The following is a 19,516-nucleotide window of genomic DNA, read 5'->3' as shown; positions in this document are numbered from 1 at the left end:
AAAACAGTTCTTCAAATACCTGTAAAAAGCACTTACAAATATTTATCTCAACAACTTCATCAATTCAACATCCATCCCAACCAATTTCAACATCATTTCTCAATTTTCAAAATTCAATATCATCAAAATACTATAATTTAAATTCATTCAAATTAAAGCAAAATATTTCTATTCATATTTCAATAAAGATAAAACAATTTATATACATCATTACAAAAATTTACATTAAGAGAAATCCAAACCAAAATTTATTACAAGCTTTATACAACTCTATACAATTTTATACAACTGCTCATAACCAATTTTACATGTCTATACAGTTACATACATTTACATATATCAAAATAGTTTTGACATTCAGGGTATAAAATATACCCGATAACTTCAAAGTAGGTAGCTCCTCAATCCTCAGCAGCTTACTCTGCTGCTCCTCTAGTCTCTATATCTGCGATTGCAATAACAGCTATCGCTGAGTACTAGGACTCAGTGGTGCACAACATACTAAAATAATCTTTATGCGGAATTTAAAATATATTTATTCAAAAATTAAACTGAACATGCGATATCAATACAAAACATGATTTACAAGATTTTAGTTCAAACAATTTTATTTCAAAAGTTTCAAAACCATTTACATAAAAATACACAGTTATATCATGCCATTCAAAACAAATATAATCTCAATAGCCGGAGGCTAATGAGAAGTCACAACACAAGGCTAGCAAGCTCAAATATATGAGAATCCATTTTTTTTATTCTTCTACTGGCACACACCTCAATACTTCAGCCAGAGAAGGAATCAAAATTCGAAACTGATTTCCCTCACTAGTCATGCTAGTGAGGTGTTCAAATATATGGTCATGACACTGTGGTTTCAAAACTTATCTTAACAATTTACTAAACATTTATTGTCATTTCAAACATACACAAATAAACTTTCAACAATTCAAAGCAAAAGCATAATACACATCTCATGCACTTTGTAAATGAATTTTAAAGCATATTGATGTTGTGCACAAACCTTATACGAGTCGCCTCTTGGCCTTGACTCGATCCCTCGGGTTCTTTTCCAGTGTTCTTTTCCACTGAAACACACAGTTTCACAGTGTTTCAGTATCATAACTCATCATTAGTCCAAAAATAAATTTAAATTCACTTATACCTAGCTTTAATATGCTAAACTTGACGTATTTTAAAATTTGTGTTTCGGGGTTACTATTCACGACACTATTCAAGTCAATTTGTTGACTTTCTAATGCTTAATAGGTATGAGAATTCAAATTTCACTTTTTCTTTTTCTTTTTTTCTTTTTTTCTTTTTTTCTATTTTTCCATTAGTTCTTTAATTTAATTCCCGATTCTGAAATTTTCTTTTCTCCGATTTTATTTGACAGTTAGGTCAGAAGTCAGCTCTAGGGGTCAATTGACCAAATTGCCCCTCGCCGGTTCGATCCGGTTTGTAAATAATTTAATATTTCTTCCGGATCCCTGACCTAATTATTTGACCGGCTTAACATTTTTTTTTGTGATTTTCTCTTATCCACTGTGTTCGCAATAGTCCTAAGGACCGCAACGTCACATTTTACGGTTCGAAATTTGAGTTTAAATCGACTTCACAGTCTTTCTCGAGAAGGTCATCCATCGCTGTGACTCTTGGCTCATTTAACTTCTTATGTTATGTTTTTCTTATTTATACTTAACTAATTGACAATTACTAATTATTTGTATTTAGGGCTTATCTAGTTGTCTTAGGTGTGGTTCTAATCCTTTTAATTTTTCAGACCGACACCGGTCACCCAAATAGTAAAATATACCAGGTTATACAAATAGGGGTGTTACATCCACAATCTCCCAAAACAAAAAATTCTTGCAACTGCTATCTTACGAAAAATATAATTTGAAAAGTTGAATACTTTCAAGATAGTGACATGTTAAGACAGACATTTATATTTATCCCCATTTGCTCAGATGCCTACAAAAACAACAGCATCCAGACGAATATTTTTGGCTAAAACCTAAATCACATTTCTAATCAAATAAGTTGGCAATAGCACTTGGTATTTGGCTAGATTAATTTGAGTATCCGAAAGAATCGATTAGTTCAACTAATTCAAACTGTACAAGGCTTAAATCAAATTCCTGTTTAGCTACACATGTTAAGGAGGCTTCTAATCCTTGCCTTTGCCCCTACCCCAGAAGCTTCCAAATGCAAACTCTCCCTTTTGGGAGAAATCTCCTATCACCCTCTCAACTTCCTCCATACAACTCCCAAGACCATGGCTTCCATTCAACTCTTCTATTTGAATTTTTATCGACCCTTCATGGAATTCCACAGAGTCATCCTGAAATCTAACCTTCACTGATTCTGTTCTCCTCTCTGCTTGCTTTCTATACAGAGTTCCAAGTTTCTTCTTTGCATATTCTTTAGCCTTTCGAATGAGTTTGCAAGGAAGTTTTAGCAAGATGAAGATGATTTGTAGTATCAAGCACTGGCAGCAGCAGGATATGACAACACAATCGGCAGCAAGCATGCTACAGTCTTCCATGGCTGTGAAGGATGGAAGGAGGAAGGGGGTGATGATGGGATAGGAGAACGATATGCAGTAAGTCATGCCTTGACAAGGAATAGGATCCTTCTCCTCATACGAGGGTATAGGAAGGGTGAAGCAAAGAGAATGATGTGGCAAAGCTAGAAAAGGGGTGACAATTAGTCATGGCTTTAAAGATTATATATATTATTGCTTGAAAAATGCAACTAGAGATTTCAGTTAGGATTACTGAATATAATAGAATATTGGACGTCAAGGAAACATGTGCTGTCCTATTCTTGTTTCTTGAACTCTACTCTTTATTGGGAGGTTACTTGGATGATTTCAAGCCTTGTCTTGAGAGTTTTGGGCTGTCTTCAAACGACTCTCTCCACAGATTGTTAGGACCTGAAATCTTGAGGCTTAACTCCAGTGTTTGGCTTGTGAGAAACGGAGAGCGAAAATGGAGTAGGAAGAATTGAGAGATGGGCTTGGAAGTTACCTTATCTGGGGTCAAAGATCATTCAAGATTGGCATCAATATCTAAAGACGATCATTTACGGTAATGTAAAAATCTTCAGAGATACTTGCAAGAAGTGAAATTGCTGCATCAATTTGTTTGATGCCTTATGGGTCCTTAATGCTTGTGTGCTTCATTTTTTCAATGATTTGTCATCCAAGAAAAAGTAAAGTGCTGTGATAATAATGGGACTATGTGAAACTCCACAACACCGATAACAGCACAAGTCTTTATGGTACTCCATAGAAGAAACAAACAAAATTGAATCATTATTTTATTAACGCTAACAAATTTCGTAGGAACAAAATTAGCATGAGCTTGTTCCAAGAAAAAAGAATCGCAGATCTTTCATATGCAAAAGCTAAAAATAACCTAATAACCAATCGCCATGCCAGATGCAGTCAATTCCTTATATACACATCCCCGTACATCTGTAGATAAGGCCCTTCCCAATCAAATCTGCTTGAACTTGCATAGGGCTCTTTCTCAACTGGAAAAACCCCACTGTCAATATAGGCATTCATCTCTGCTAATATTCACCATGTCCTCTCAACTATCCACGCTACCTTGGATAAAAAAATCTGTACTGTAATTTTGACTACCAAATGCCATCCTCCGAAATAATCTTATTTCTGCAGACTGTTCTGCTGTGTTGAATGCCTCACTTTCCCCAACTCTCATTCCATTGCTTAGATCTGCAGTGGCTAAACTATTGAATGCTCTAACAACCTGAGAAGTACAAGCAAGTTAAGAAGAATGTCCCACCATATCCACATCAAGGTGCTCTCGAATGAAATACAGAAACAAGAATGTTCAGGTAGCGGTATGATCAAATTATAATACCTGTCCCATCCGTGGCCTCCTGGCAGCTGAATGCCACACACAGGCTGCAGCAGCCTCAATCATTCTAAACATTTCACTTTCATCATAGTTCTTTTCAAGCCTTGGATCAACCCAACCATCAAATTCCTCATTGGCTAGTGCATGGCCAAGCAAAGGCCGAGCCTGAAGAAAAGGGTGGGAGCTTGGTGAAGATCAAAGTTTTGAATCAATGCAAAGATTTACTTAATTCCAGGCATACCATTGTTTCACCTCTGTGCAGTTATATTTTATAACTTTGACATTTGGAATTTCACAATTTGCACTAGATACAATGCTAAGCAAAATTCTGCAGCACCCAATGGGTTAAACCCATCCAAAATACACACACATTCAACAAAAGAAAAAAAAAGAAGGATGACTTATTATTTTCCATCAACTGAGATTTTTCTCTATTAAAAAAAAAACAGCGTATATAATAAGCAGAGTCTGCACAATGCCTTGTTTATTAACTGTTTCTTGAATATAAACCATAATGCGTGTAAATAGGAAGTTAGGAACCAAGTTTCTTCAGCATTTGTTCTCTCAGCCCTTGTGTCATTCTATCAACATCCACATATAAAACCTTCAAGTTTTGGTACTAAAAGCAGAATATCATTTTGTTTTTATGACTTCTATATCTAAGGTTCTAAAAGAAGAGCTGTAGCATCAGCAATGGAAGTCCGCACCAAGCAAAAATAAGCATCATAGCAAGAAGATATAACACAGGTGAAAATATTGTATGATTCGAATCCAATGTTATTACTAAAAGAGGTTCAACTTCCAAAAGGAATAATTGAAGTGGATCATTTATGCATGATGAAATAAAGGATGAAAGATTGAGGAAATTTAAATGAGGTTTTCCTCAGCAGTAGAACAGTAACAAGAAGTTTGATATCAAATTATTTACCCATTCAACAAGACTCTCATCTCCCAAGGGTTGGGATGCATCCACGGGCTTCCGTCCAGTGATTAGCTCCAAAAGCACCACTCCATATGAGAATACATCAGATTTCTCAGTTAATTTGCCACTTGAAGCATATTCAGGGGCCATGTATCTGCATAATCAATCAAACATTTAGATATACAGTGAAATGGCCAATAGTAGCCTCCAGTCTCAGAAGGACCTGTAGTGATGAGCATCTAAACAAATAATAGATATGCTGCCTACCCAAAAGTCCCCATAACACGTGTGGTAACATGTGTATTTGCATCAAAAGCTAACTTGGCAAGCCCAAAGTCTGAAACCTACAACGTAAAATCTTGAAATGGTTAAACCATAGTCTAGATGAGATGAGTACATAAATCTGGTTAGAGGGTAAAAAGGTTCATACCTTAGCTTCAAAATTGTTATCCAAAAGAATGTTTGATGATTTAATATCCCTGTGAATAACCCGAGGATGACCTGCATGCATACAAATAAATGAAATTGATTTCTAATAAGTGAAATCTAAAGCATATGAAAGGAAGGGGAAGGGGAAGGGGAGGGGGAGAGGAATCTAGTAAAATAAATTTTATAATTAGATAATGTTTCATACAAAATAAATGCACCAAATTGCCAACAATAAGATATTACATGGCTGCTTTGTTTAATTAGTACTAAAAATGAGATGCATGTACTTTTTTTCTATTTTATAGAAAAAAAAAAAAGAATAAAAAATGCAAGGCAACAAGGGTGCCAACCACTGTTAAAAAAAAATATAAAATAGGAATGTTAGTATTGATCTCCATGTAGCTGCCCCAACTAGTTTGGGATTAAGGCTTAGTTATTGTTGTTGTATCAAGACAGCATAACTTTTGAAGCTGACAAGTGTTGATAAGGAATAAAAGCAATCAGGTGAACAATGTCTTGAATTCAATTTTGAAGATATAAATGTTAATTTGAATTTTACGTAACCACTAAGATCCAGAAATAAGATACCTACAGTCTTCATGGAGATAAGCTATTCCACGAGCTGCACCAACAGCAATCTTAACACGTGTTGCCCAATCCAGAACTGGCCTACCTTCCTCTACAAAAAGCAGGAATCAATATGCACAATTATTAAACAAGTAAGATGAATTAATGAATTTATACTTCAAATCTCAATTATAAGTAGTAACTTTACCATGAAGATGGAAATGAAGAGTGTTGTTAGGTACATAGTCATATACAAGCAATCTTCGGTTGTCAGAGATGCAATGACCCACAAGTGAAACCAAATGGCGATGGTGTATTCTACTAATAATCTCAACTTCTGCCTTGAATTCTCGTTCACCCTGTCCTCCACCAACTTTAAGCTGTTTTACTGCCACCTCCCTCCCATCAGGTAGGCAGCCTTTATATACAGAACCAAATCCACCCTCCCCCAAAAGATTTTGGGATGAAAATCCATTTGTCGCCTTGAGTAGTTCTTCATATGTAAACCATGACCTTGAATTGCCTAATCCACCAGGATCACTTGGTGAATAAACAAAAACATCATTACTAGAACCACTTTCCATTAGGGGAGCTGCAGATTGTGTCTTGGTGAAATTTGAATCTGAACACAAGAGTTAAAACCTTCATATTTCTTATCAACAATCTCTTTAATTGCAAATATCCAGTAGAAAATGGATAAATTACCATCTTGATAAAGCTACCAACAAACTTCACCCATGTTACAGTTTCATTATGAGAACTAACTATATGTTTAGACATAAACTTTAATTTCTAAACAATAAACAGAAAATATCCACATGAATATTTAGTTCCGTCAAAAGCAGTTCAGCTTATAAAACTTGCATCAGGTTATGAGAAATGCATGCCCATTTATGATATATCTGATAAAAAAAATTTGCTGAAAATGCCAAGTGAAAAATTACCTGATCTTGGAGAAAAGCCCAAAGAAGATGGCATAACATAACTGCCATTGTGTCTAAGTGCATCTTTCCTCCGCTTCCTCAAGCACCAGACAGCCAACCCAACAAGGCTGAGCATTATGATACCTACTGCTACACCAATAGCCACTACACCTACAGTACCAATGCCTCCAAAATCTGTTGAGTTTGAACTTCTTGATGCACTAGGAATGGTATTGTTGTCAGATGATGGTGGAGAATTGAATGAGGGTGGAGGCGGACCCAATCTTATCACTGGTGATGGGGGTGATACTCTAGTAGAATTTAATGGTGAAGGTGCTTGTTGAGAAGGAGGCGAATTTGGAGTTTGCCTGGGAGGTGAGGGTACATTACTGGGAGTAGGGGCTATTGATTCTGGTGGAGGAGGTGAATTCGAGGGTGCTGTTGATGCTGGTGGAGGTGAGTTTGCAGGACGAGGTGAACTTTTGGGAGGGGTTGATGCTGGTGGAGGCACTGAATTTGCTGGTGGAGGTGAACTTTTGGGAGGTGTCACAGATACAGGTGGTGGTGGGGGTGAATTGGTAGGCGGTGGCGAATTTTCAGGTGGCTTTGATGATGGTAGAGGTGGATTTGGTGATGTTGGTGGAGGCGAATTAGCTGGTGGGGTTGTTGTTGGTGGTGGTGAAGAACTTGTAGGTGGATTGGGGGTTGGTGGTGGTGAAGTTGAATTAGATGGTGGTGAGGGAGGAGGTGAACTTATGGGTGGACTGGCTGCTTGTGAAGGCGGTGGTGGAGAATTGGAGGTTGGAGGATCAGCATTGAGTGAAGGTGGAGGAGGTGAAGTTGGAGGTGGTGAGGTTGATGGTGTAGAAGGTGGAGGCGTTGCAACAACAGCAGAAGGAGGGGACTGAGGAGGTGGGGATAGACTTGAAGGGGCAGAGAGGTCTGTTGGATTGGCATTGGGCTGTGAAGGGGGAGAAATCGTAGGAGGGTCCGGTGGAGAAGAGGAAGATTGTGGTGGCGGACTGGTGGTGAAGGGTGGTTGCGAATTAGAGGTGGATGGCGGTAGTGGAGTGGTTGAACCTGGTGGAAGAGCAGAAGTGGATGAATTTGGGGGTGGAGATGCAGTCGCCATTCCAAAGTTTCCAACTTTCAAGTCATAAAATTCACATGCCAAAATTTTATCAATTCCAGTGCAGAAACAAAATTTCGAAGATAACTCACTTATCAATTTCAATTGAAACAAATTTCCAAAATTAATAAATATTCAAATCACCAAACTTCATCAACTAAAAGCCTGATATCACCAAACGTTTATTCTTCAGAATACCGTAACCTCCTTGTAGTCAAACAACCTTCACCAGCTAAGTTCAAGCAAAAAGAAAAAAAAAAAACTGATCGCTGTTCTGGTTTTTGAGCTAAACCCAGATCACCGAACATCCTTCTAACCAAAACCCTGATCGCAGAATAGATTTTCACTTCCAAAACAATCGACACCAAATTACTTCAATCGCAAAACCCACATCAAACAAGTTGTGAGAAATACCCAGATGGCTAAATTCAAAGTAAAATTAATCTATGACTTCATCCATAGACTGATAAAATCCCTACTATAGCAAATGTAACAATACGCGTATCATCAAAACGTTTACAGGAAAGAACCCAAATGCCAAAAACCTTACCTTACATGTACAAAACTCTCACTTCTTTAAAAGGTTTAAGAAAACTGAAGTGGCTTATTTTGAATTGCAGCCAATCTTGGCTTGTACTTGGACCTTCCCTCTCCTCTCCATAGGAAGCTCAAAAAAGAACACGGATTGTGGGGTCTCAAATCCAGGGTAGCAATTTTAGACACGACCATGAACACGACGTGAACAAATAAGAAAATATAGGATTTTGATTAAGTTTATTGGCGTTAGTGTTGAATTCCTGTCGATTTATAGCCGTGTTAGGTGACGATGATATGATCTGTGACTCGTTAGACCATTTGACCTGTGAATTCATTTCAAAATATGTTAGAATACATCTAATATAATTTAATATTAATATAATTTAATATTAATAGTGTCGTATTATATAATTAGTGTAATAGAAGGGTTGTATTCGTATTTAAATTTTTGACACGATTATTAATCGTGTCGTGTTCATGTGGATCCATTTATAACACGGCTATAATCGTGTCGTGTCACGGGTTAATTCGTTAACTCGACTTGATATATTTGTGACGCGATTTAATATTTATATCGGGTTAATTTCTTAACTCGACTTGACATGTTTATGACGCGATTTAATATTTGTATCACGTGTTGACCCGTGACCCACTGATCCATTTGACTTATATAGCGTGTTAAATGGGTTAAATCGTATCAAATCGTATTAAATGCGTTGTGTTATATTAAATACATCTAATAAAATTTAATATTAATCATATCCTATCGTGTCATGTAATCCATATAATAGAAGGGTTTTGTTCATGTTTAAATTTTTGACACGATTTATTAATCGTGTCGTATTCGTATCGACCTTAATTATATTCGTGTCGTGTATTAACACGATACAAACACAACCCATCAATTTGAATTACCACCCCTACTCAAATCCAAAGAAGTATTGATAGAGACCTTCCAATCCAAGAAGAAGAGTAATTAGATAGTTTCGCTCGTGTGAAAAGTACAAATATGAATATCGTTAAAATAACCATCATGGCATCATCATAATCAAGATCAGGGAAAATTATACAATTACAATGGTACGTAAGGTACCTTAATCTGTAATATAAAATTTTAAATTTTAATTTAAATAGCATAAAATTCTTTATAAATTTCAGTAGTTAACTTTCACTTTATTTATGCTAACTTGACTTCTATTTTTATTGACTAATAATTTTAAATAAATAGATTTTAAATTATTAAAATATTAATATATATAATTTTAATTATTATAAAAAATATAATTTTTAATATAATAAATATTTCATCAATAAAAATAATCTAAAAATTAAAATTTTTATATTATAAATTAAAACTTAGATATTTTCCTATTCCTTGTCATCTACGTAATTTAACGATCATAATATTCAAAAGTCGTTTTGTGCACAGCACAGGGAGACTGCTTTGTCGTAACGCCAAGTCCATAAAATAAAAGAAATAAAATGTAGAATTCTTTACGTTCAAATGTCGGAGTTAAATTAAAAATTAACCAAATAATCCACGTCCGTAAATCATGATTTTGACTTCGTATTGGGTCCTGTTTGTGTTTGATACTATAAATTAATCTTGCTTTTCGTCTGTTTCTTAAAAAAAAAAACATTCTTATTTTTCGTCTCTTTACTTGGACTTTTCTTCTGGAGCCCCGAGTCTGAATAAATATAATAAAGAAAATTGAGCATAGTTTTCATAGCCATTTAAAAACATTAGGATGACGTCGTCGTTTTATTTGTTTTTTTTTTCTTTTAAAAGGAAACAAATCAGTTTGGATTCTGTTTCTAAAATTCTATTACTCCACTACAGAAGGTGAGGGTTTAGGCTAGGCTACCTTTGAGGTGTCGGCGTACGTGCCCATCATCCATGCACGCTTTAAGAAGGTTCCACGGCTTGGACTTCTTTTAATTAAATTAAAGCAGGGTCTCAGCTCACAGCTCAAATCTGGTGTTCATTGGTTACCTAGCCAGTTTGAATCCAATTCTCATAATACATGTTCCTTGTTTAACATTTTTGCTTTTCCTGGACTTTTAAGGCATCATCAGTATGTAACTGTAACCTCTTTGTGCAACAATTGTACCAGCAATGTGCTAGAGACACACTGATGTAAGAAATTTTTCTTTTTTTTCAAAGCCTTATACAGTATGAGGGAGATGTTAGAATATAAATCTTTAACCCTTTATTTTTTGTCTTAACGATAAATATCGAAGTATTTACAATCCTAGGGATTGCTCAACTTTTTCTTCCTTTTCTCTTATTTTCTTGTTCTCTCTTCTCTGTTCTTCCCTCTTCCTGAATGGAGTACTGGTTAGCGGTTACAGTGTATATCCAGAATTTGCACCTTTGGCTGTTAAATTGCCAACTCTTGATGCTTCCACATATAATCTAATTGGTTATCCTTACAATCAAGGACCAACGTTAGGAGGCATATGAATGTGGAGGGCTTATGCAGAAGAGAAAGTCTTCAAGTAGCATAGCAACTTAACTGCACAAAAAGATGAAAATCGTTGGCGAACAAGAAGATCAGTGTAGCTTACTGGCCAACCTAGAGTTTCTTCTTGAAATAATCTCAGCTGCCCAGCTCTTGCCTATTTCAGTTTGAAATTTTCCTACAGAAGAAATGATCTAAAACATGAACAGATATATATATCTCAATCAATATTGATGAGAAAATCAGATCTGGCTACAGTCCGCTTGTGATGAACAAATGTAGATTTTACCTGCTGTTGAAAGGAAAAACTCATCTAACACCTTCCCATGTTCTGCAAAACGAAAAAAATATTAAATAAGAAGGGGAATATATTATAATAAGCAGATAAATTCACCTGAAAACTTGCCCATTTCATATTCCAAAGCTTGCAAAATCATCACAACCTAAAGAGAACAACAAAATTTTAGATTAACATTCCATGGAATGGAATACATAATACAAAAGGTAATATAAAAACAAAACAAAACACAAGTTCTAGCATGTAGTTCATTTATATATCAACAAGAAAGAAAAGAGACATCACCTAATGGGACTTAAAAAAGCATTAATGTTGCAATAGTAAGCTGTAAATAGGTTATAGAAACACCAAAAGATCTCAATGTTGATCAAGAGAAAACTTCCTCAGGCCAACACAAGGTTTTTTTTTTTTTTTTTTCCTCATTTCTAAGAACCATTGCGCTTAATGCATACAAAATGACACGGAAATCATAAGTAAACTGGTGCAATCAGTGAACTCATGAATGAGCTCAGTACAAGCTAGTTTCTTTCATTTATGAAACCAAATGAACAATTATAAAAGAATTAGCATGAAGATAAGTGAGTTCAACTTGATTATGTTCATGAACAGGCCCATTTACATTTGTTTAGCTACTCATATAAATTTAATAGAAGCCCCAATTTAAACTATCCATATTTGATCTTATACATTTAGTAGAATATTGTCTTTAAGTTAAGCATGTTATGAAATTTTAGCAATAATACTTCTTATAAATAAAATAAATAACTATAGTGTAAGATATATGTTATAGAATATACTTACATGAGTAAAGAAAAAGAAAATTTGAGAAAGATGCAAGACTTTATACTACAAGGCCACAAATAATATAGAAAGAGAGTTGCCCTGATTCATATTAAATGGACCCACTTTATAATCTAGGGGTTAAAAACATTATTTTTCATATTAATTTAAAATAAATATTGCAAATAAAATGTTTAATTTGGCTCAAGCTCAATAACTTTTAATTGAAGAAGCAATAATATCCTAATTGACCAACTTCTTGAATCATAAACCTATTTCTTTAACAAATAATTCTAAATTAAATGCTCAAGTCATGCATACTTTGTCAAAATCTTTCACAAGGTTGGCCTCCAAGGAAGTATTGTTTTCATACTCTGCCCATAATTCTTTGATCTCCTCAGCTGCAAGAATAAATTAGTCAATAACACACAATTCAAATATGAAACTGATCAGCAATCTAAGATTGCCAAGATAACAAGGGCTAGCAAGTACCCCTCATTCCTCCACCAAGAACTTCACACATTTCATTTAAAGCTGCTTGCTCCCGTCCGCTCTTTTTTTTTTTAGGCACACCATCAGATGGTGTTATATCTCCAACAATAGCTATTAAATTTCACGTCCCAACTCAATTTTCAAAACCACAACAAAATGTACGTGCATTCATTGTGGGATAAAAAAAATAAAATTGATATGCACAAAGAAGAAGAAGAAGAAGAAGAAGAGAGAGTTAACATAGAATAACCGATCCACAATGGTTATGATGCATGGTGCTTGGTGCATTTGCTTGTATGTTTCTCTCTAATTGGTACTTTTCTAGGCTTGATTGGCATAAAACAAGAAGCAAAAGAACCATCATAACTTGCTCATGAAACCTAAAGATTCATAACTGTTGCTAAGCCTCCTAAATTTTAGACATGTTCTTTAAAACTTTTGTAAAAGGTGTATTCTTGGCCCCACAGTTGAAGTGGTTCAAGTAGAATTTGAGCAGCATGCTACAAAGAGCCAATTTTATCAGGTTAATGTGGACTTAAAACAAAATTTCGCTACATGGTTACAATTATATAATCCCCCCTCCCCCACCCTTACCCCCATACATTTTGAAATCTGTATACATTTCCTTTCATTAAGTTACTGAAAATATCACATCAACCATATTGGGAAACTACAAGAAAAATCAAAATAATAGCTTCTGCAATATCATGCACAACCGCAATCTTTATACACCTGTTTCAACGAGGACAAAGACATTCAATAAGCAACTCCCATAAAAGGAGGAAGCAGAAAAACAAATATAGAATATTATTATTATTTTACAATTTTTCGATACAGAATGAGAAATATTAATGCAGGAGTATCAATTATTGTAGGCTATTGACTAGAAACATCTAAACGTTTGCGTTTATTGTTCTTTTATCCAAACCTTTTAATTTTTGACAACTAAACCACACCTTTCAAAGTCAAAGAAATTTTATCCACTACCCAAATTAAAATTTGGTAAATTATAATTTAGCCTCTGAGGTTTGGTAAAACCTTACAACTTAATCCAATATTTTTCAAACTAAGCAATTTTATCCCTGAAATTTGACAAAACCTATAACTTAATCCCTTACTTTAAACTTTATATTTAAATAGTATACAAATATATTATTCTTCCCAAAATTAATTATTTGTCCTGTCAATAATTTTCTAGAATTGTTTTGAAATTTTTTTTAAGTTTTCCAATACCATTTTTTAATTTTAATCAGTGAAATTTTGATTTTTTGAAATAAAATAAAAAAATTATTGCCCAGAAAAACAAAGATCCAATCAGCTTGCAATTAAGAGTCGCGGCTCAACCATGAGATCTCTCCCTAGAACTTTGATCTTTGTACTCTCACTAGCTATGGGTTCATCTGGGAAGGGGTTGGTGAACAAAGGCAGGTCACAACTTAATCGTAGCATGTGATGACTAGATCAAGGCAAGGAAGCTGCAGCTTCCTATTTCTCTCTCCAAATCTTAGGAAATGGTCATTTTTGCTATAATTAACAATTAATTGAATGGAGGGACTAAATTGTGGATTTTTTAACCTAAATTTTTTTGTTTTGAAAATACAGAGACTAAAGGTTTTGATTTCTTTAGCTAATTAGCCATTATTTTATCCATCCATGTCCACATATTTTAGTAATAAACTAAATTAAGCAATTTGTAACTAGCAAAAAACCAGTTAACAAATCCAAAGAACACAAACAAAGCTCACCGATAAGCTGAGAGATAAATAACTTCTAAAAAATAATAATAGTTCACAGAAGAGGAGCCACCAACCCACCTTATTAGGATAAATGTGTATATAATGCCTTGTATATCAGTACTAATTAAACACAGCCAATTCTATTTATATTTATAAATAAAGAAATGATATAAAAGGGGAAGGGAGGATGCCTATAATGAAAGTGATATAAATAATAAAGGCCTTGACATCGCATGACAAAGTCTAACCTTTCTCGGTTCACACCAGTAAGATCATCAGCAACGAGAAACACCAAAGCCATGCGATAGATATGATCAGTAATTGATTCTGGACCTTTTATCCCATGGTTGATCCATCCTCTCCATTTTGTAGTCCTTTTATTTTGGGGTGCAAGGTAGGAATGGGAAGGGGGGAGAGAGAAAGAGAGAGATTAGAAATCTTTTAGATGCTATTTCACAGGAAATGCAATTAGGCCTACCTAAAAAATAATCATAGATCTAGGCAGCTAGAATAGCAGTTCATCAAAGAGAATGGCAGAGACAAAAGGATAAAAGAACAATTATCCCAAAAACACACCAGCAATTAACTCATGATCTAAATAAAGAGAAAAGCCTCCTGAAGAGCATTTTTAAGTTCTCCTGAAGTCCTGTCCTGTTCTATGAAGAACGAAATTTATTATTAAAAAGTATTTTGAATTCCGGGTTACTAAACATCCAAAGATGCGAATGAAGGCTTAATTCCCATTCCTAGTCCTACTATACAATGACTTTTGTCATAACTCTCACAAACCAGTATCAACCTTCGGTAATGCAATCGAATCCAATCTAACAATGAACTTGTTTGAGCAAGCATTATTAAAAGACAAAATCACCCAATTTCTTGGTTATCCACATAGCTTCCTAAGGTTACGTGGGCGTTGGTACAGCCAGTTTCAGAAACTAATGCGAAACTACAATCTTCATTGGATTGCTTTCATGTGATTTGAATTTTTTTTTTTTAAAGAAACTCTCAGCCATTTGCTTAACGTCTTTCAATTTTAGGCCAAATTATCTAGCAAAAGAAGTTATCTCATAAAACAGCACTTAATTTGTATTCGCAAAACTAGCATAAAGGACAATTTCCATTATCAAATGGCGCTTCTAAGAACTCATTTGATAGCTAACAAGTGCTTGACACTTTCCTTCTCTATTTTGGTAAAACCAAAGAAAATCAAAACAAGCATTTTCACACTATGCCTTCAACCGATGGCACAATTTAAGGAAATCAATCGTGGACGACGTGGAAGCACCGAAGGATCCAACCTGAGAATCAGACTTCGCCACTGATCTCATGTGGCTGAACCCGTCCAAACTAGAAGTGCTTTTTCTATTCAATGTATCAAGACTATTTCCAAAGGTAAAATGCTCTATTTTCTGGCAGATTAAGACAATAGAAGTGCTCTTTAATTTGATTTTTGTCTACATCCAAGTATGCATGTTTTTCTTGAGGCGTTAGATGAGATTAATATCATTTATGTTGTTTGTTATTTGTGTTTATAGATATGAAATTCTTAAAATAATATGAGGCATACATGATACTTAATATTGAACAATGTCAAATTAATAAAAATAAAAAGGTAAACAAAATTGGAAACTCAGTAATCAATGTAAGTATAGTGTTGAGTTAGCCGATTTTTTTAATGTACCCAAAGAGAATTCATATATAATGTATTTGATAATAGCATACTTCTTAAAGCATAAAATAACTGAAAAATAAACCGAGTGAAATAGCAGACAATTGTGCAACAAGTCTCAGAGCTTAAATGATATGATCTGATTTTGGCAAGTATACTTTTAATAATAGTCAAGTAGGGCATTTAAAATTGTTTCAATTATGAAAACATTTTAGATGGCATAACTAAATCATGCAATTTTTTTATTCAATGTATTAAAATCAACTCTAAAAGGGAAAATATTAATGATGAGGCATGAAATGACACTTTATTAGACAATGTCAAATTAATGAAAATAAAAAAAATGTTAATGCAGTAACCAACACAAGTATAGCATTGAATTTCTACTTTTTTAGTGTTGACCAAGTTTTTTGGTCACCAAGCAAGCATATAATTCCAAGTAAAATAAATTTAAATTCCAAGTTTTGGCATGTCTACTTTTAACAATAGTCAAGAAGGAAATTTAGAATGCTTTCAATAATGAAAACATTTTAGATAGCTCAATTCACGGCATTAAAATCAATTCTGAAAGGAAAAATGCTAAAGATTACGAATGGAGTGAATGAAATAACTGTGAAACCTTAAAAATGGATGAGAAAAACTTACCCAGTAGTGTTGCCCAGGTTCTTCGGTCACGAAGTTGCCTGCGTTGACATTTTTTTTTTTTTTTGGTTGCCTTGCAACAATAAAGTTTTGCTTTGGTTTCCTCTTGAACTGACCATCAACAAACATCAAGAGATAGAAAATAATTTATTAGTTGCAGATGTTACAATTCAAGTTTCAATACACTGCCAAAGGTTAAGCAATGGTGATCTTGCACAGGTAGGAAGTCAATGCAATTAAGCAGTAAAAAATTAATGCTCAGCAAAAACTTATATAATGTATGAGCTCATAGCATTCTCATAGCATTCTTCTTAGAACATCAAATGGCTATGCTCATAGTTAAGACAATTATTTAAAAAGAAAAGGTATTTTGCACATGTCAATAGTCCAGATTCCAAATAGCTTGATATTTTAGTTAATTCAAAGTTTAAACAAATATAAGAAAGATAGATGGATGATAAATTGATTATAGAGCAACAAATTAACGCCAATGGGATTGTTTCGTGCCATTCTCTGATAAAGAGAGTTTAAGTTTCATTGATTAATCCAACAATACAATGGCAAAAACAGTTAACCTGCTGTTTTGGTAGTTGCAACACAACCTGCCCAGGTTTGAATGAAGAAGACCATTTTTGTTGACTTCTGAATGATGTATTTTTGGGGTAAATTGATCAAAGTGTCAAACAGAGAATACAACAGTTTGAGCAATTCAAATGCTATTGATATCATAGGCATCTAAACTAAAACTACTAACAAAATTATCACGAGTAGGTAAAGATTAAATAGTTTACTCACATGCTTCTCCACTGGCATTCACTTGGGCAAAGACCTTTAAATGGTTTCTCTTGAGGCTTGAAATTGCTTGGTCAAGAATATTTGGGACATGTAGAATACAAAGATATGTTAAGACAAGGAGCTAAAGAGAAGGAAACATTAAAAAAAAAGGTTTTACGAGAAAATCAGAACAAAATGAGAAAATAAGTGTCCATATAGGGTTTTTGAAAGGAAAGAATAGTCCAGTGAAAAGGAAAATTAATTATTCTTGCTTTTAGACAAGTTTTAGCAGTTAAACAATGCCCTCTTGTTTCTCTCCAAATATCACAGGTCCTGCCCTGCTTCAACTCTTCTATATGAAAATTAACCTCAAAGGTGTTAATTATTGAACAAAAAACACAAGTGCACACACAAGGGAAGTCAATGTATCTACCATATCAACTTTCATAGACTGTTAGAAGAAAGAATGTGCAAGGAAATGAAAGAGAGAGAGAGAGAGAGAGAGAGAGAGAGAGAGAGAGAGAGGGAGAGAGGAAAAATTAATTTATAGTTTTTATTTAACCTTTGACCTTTTAAAAGAGTTATTAAAATGAGTTTATTTTGTAAATTTCCTGGCTGTTACAAACTGAGACATTAATTATCTGTAATTACTCTGACTTCTCAATCTGCAATCTTTTGTTCTTCGAAGCATGTAAAAAATTTTTCAAAAGGGTGTGTCTATAAAGAGCTCAAGCGAGTGTATCCACTGCTAGATTGAATTTTTTCATATAGATTCGTGCACTTTATATATATACTTTAATTAATTCTACACATATCTCGATATAAATATTTAATCTAACAGTAATTAAACTTGTTCTCGTATGAGATCGAGTTTATATTAAATGCACAGGTTGACTATTAATAATAGAGTTAATGGAAAAGAAACTATAGTAATTTGAGTGGATAGCTCTTATTATTCATTTAAAGTTTATTCAATTTATTTTTCATGTGGTAGTTGTAATTAATTACAGAGCTGGTTCTAATTAATCAATTTCACCTCCACTGTTGCTTAAAAATTCTGGTGTTTACTCTTTAAAAAAAAAATCTTGCGTTTTCATTTGGCATGCATGTTAATTTAGAGTTGACAGAAATGAACAATTGGACAAAAATCATGATTCAAGGGGATTGAACCGAACGGAGTTGAGTTTTGGTTCGGTTTATTGTATAATCCTAAATTGTAAACTAGGTAGCACTTTTAATTCTCTTAACAGAAAATCAAAGCAAGTTCTTCCATTTAATTCAGCCAAACTTAATTATACCTATACAAGAAAGAAAATAAAAAATCATCTAAACTAGCATACGTCAAATTAAAAAGCTGAATCCCACTCTAAGCCTCAATTAATAAAAAATGCATAAACAATTCAGCAACATTCAAAAGAAAGGCACATCTCCATTATAAAGCAAATACAGCATATGAGCTATGATATTTAAGGAAATTAACCATACCCAGATAGGAATTTGGACAGATAAAGCTTAATCAATAGGATTAAGAACATAACCATATGCAAAGAATAGAAAGCTAGCCAACTTTTAATCAATTTTATATATGAACCCATATGAAAATTTGCAGATATTAAGCAGTGGGACCCTATAATTATGATTCAATTACCTAAACCAAGCACCATTACACAGAGAGAGAGAGAGAGAGAGAGAGAGAGAGAGAGAGAGTCTAATTTCAATTGATCAACGGATAAAATTTAATAGCTTGGTAAAGGAAAATCATATAAACCAAGGAAGACATTCGAGTAGAAAAGTCGATGGAGTAGCGAAGGAACTCACCAAAAAAAGTTTGATGAAGTAGTTGGGTGTTTGATGCAGAGAGTTCCCATGCTTGCAAATAATTAGACCTTTTTATGCTTACAAGTTTCAGATTCTTGAGAGATTAGTTGAGGTTCGTGTTTAAGAAAATGATAGCATATGGCTGTGCGTGTTTCGCGATGTAACAAAGAAGGGGATGTGTGGGTCAAGACAACAATAATGGAAGGGAATGGGAAACAGACTAGAGAGGGAGGCGATGATATGGAGCAACATATGGGTTAGGTTGAAAGAAGAATAACTTCGGATGGTGGAGATTAATGTCTTGGCAGTGACTGAAACAAAGAAATCAAATCATCTGAACATGTAGCTTTTTGGGCTATATGCAATGCAAGAGAGTCGCATGTAAAATTTTTGTCTGAGATAACTAGAGAAGGGGAAATTATTACAAGCTCCTGAGACAAGTTTAATT

General features: G+C 34.2%; 3 protein-coding genes across 14 annotated transcripts; all 3 read right to left on the bottom strand.

The window, feature by feature from the left end:
• Positions 1 to 1,899: 1,899 nt before the first annotated feature.
• Positions 1,900 to 3,115, bottom strand: LOC110639035 (uncharacterized). The gene has a single exon (XM_058139332.1). The coding sequence runs from the start codon at positions 2,609 to 2,611 to the stop codon at positions 2,168 to 2,170; it is 444 nt and encodes a 147-aa protein (XP_057995315.1). The 5' UTR covers positions 2,612 to 3,115; the 3' UTR covers positions 1,900 to 2,167.
• A 181-nt stretch (positions 3,116 to 3,296) lies between these two features.
• On the bottom strand, positions 3,297 to 8,610 carry LOC110639034 (proline-rich receptor-like protein kinase PERK9). Of its 2 annotated transcripts, XM_021789804.2 has the most exons (9): positions 8,408 to 8,610; positions 6,750 to 7,874; positions 6,014 to 6,427; positions 5,831 to 5,917; positions 5,240 to 5,310; positions 5,077 to 5,153; positions 4,816 to 4,963; positions 3,891 to 4,052; positions 3,297 to 3,776 (listed from the first exon to the last, which is right to left on the bottom strand). In XM_021789804.2, exons 2-9 carry the CDS (start codon positions 7,858 to 7,860, stop codon positions 3,597 to 3,599), a joined length of 2,250 nt encoding a protein of 749 aa, XP_021645496.2. In that variant the 5' UTR covers positions 7,861 to 7,874; positions 8,408 to 8,610; the 3' UTR covers positions 3,297 to 3,596. The 2 variants fall into 2 exon arrangements, with proteins under 2 accessions (XP_021645496.2, XP_057995314.1); XM_058139331.1 differs by having other exon boundaries at positions 6,750 to 8,610.
• A 1,922-nt stretch (positions 8,611 to 10,532) lies between these two features.
• LOC110650738 (uncharacterized) lies at positions 10,533 to 17,359 on the bottom strand. 11 transcript variants are annotated; one of them, XM_058139273.1, is made up of 8 exons: positions 17,272 to 17,359; positions 16,480 to 16,581; positions 14,411 to 14,536; positions 12,427 to 13,158; positions 12,256 to 12,335; positions 11,251 to 11,299; positions 11,146 to 11,187; positions 10,582 to 11,034 (listed from the first exon to the last, which is right to left on the bottom strand). In XM_058139273.1, the coding sequence occupies exons 4-8, from the start codon at positions 12,455 to 12,457 to the stop codon at positions 10,949 to 10,951; spliced, it is 288 nt and encodes a 95-aa protein (XP_057995256.1). In that variant the 5' UTR covers positions 12,458 to 13,158; positions 14,411 to 14,536; positions 16,480 to 16,581; positions 17,272 to 17,359; the 3' UTR covers positions 10,582 to 10,948. The 11 variants fall into 11 exon arrangements, 8 of the variants coding, with proteins under 8 accessions (XP_057995260.1, XP_057995256.1, XP_057995254.1 ...); XM_058139277.1 differs by lacking the exon at positions 17,272 to 17,359 and having other exon boundaries at positions 10,533 to 11,050; positions 16,480 to 16,771; XM_058139271.1 differs by lacking the exon at positions 17,272 to 17,359 and having other exon boundaries at positions 16,480 to 16,771.
• Between the last annotated feature and the right edge of the window lie 2,157 nt (positions 17,360 to 19,516).

This window comes from Hevea brasiliensis, chromosome 17 (genome assembly GCF_030052815.1).
Source record: "Hevea brasiliensis isolate MT/VB/25A 57/8 chromosome 17, ASM3005281v1, whole genome shotgun sequence".
Taxonomy (NCBI): Eukaryota; Viridiplantae; Streptophyta; class Magnoliopsida; order Malpighiales; family Euphorbiaceae; genus Hevea; species Hevea brasiliensis.
This window is presented reverse-complemented; position numbering and strand designations above follow the sequence as displayed.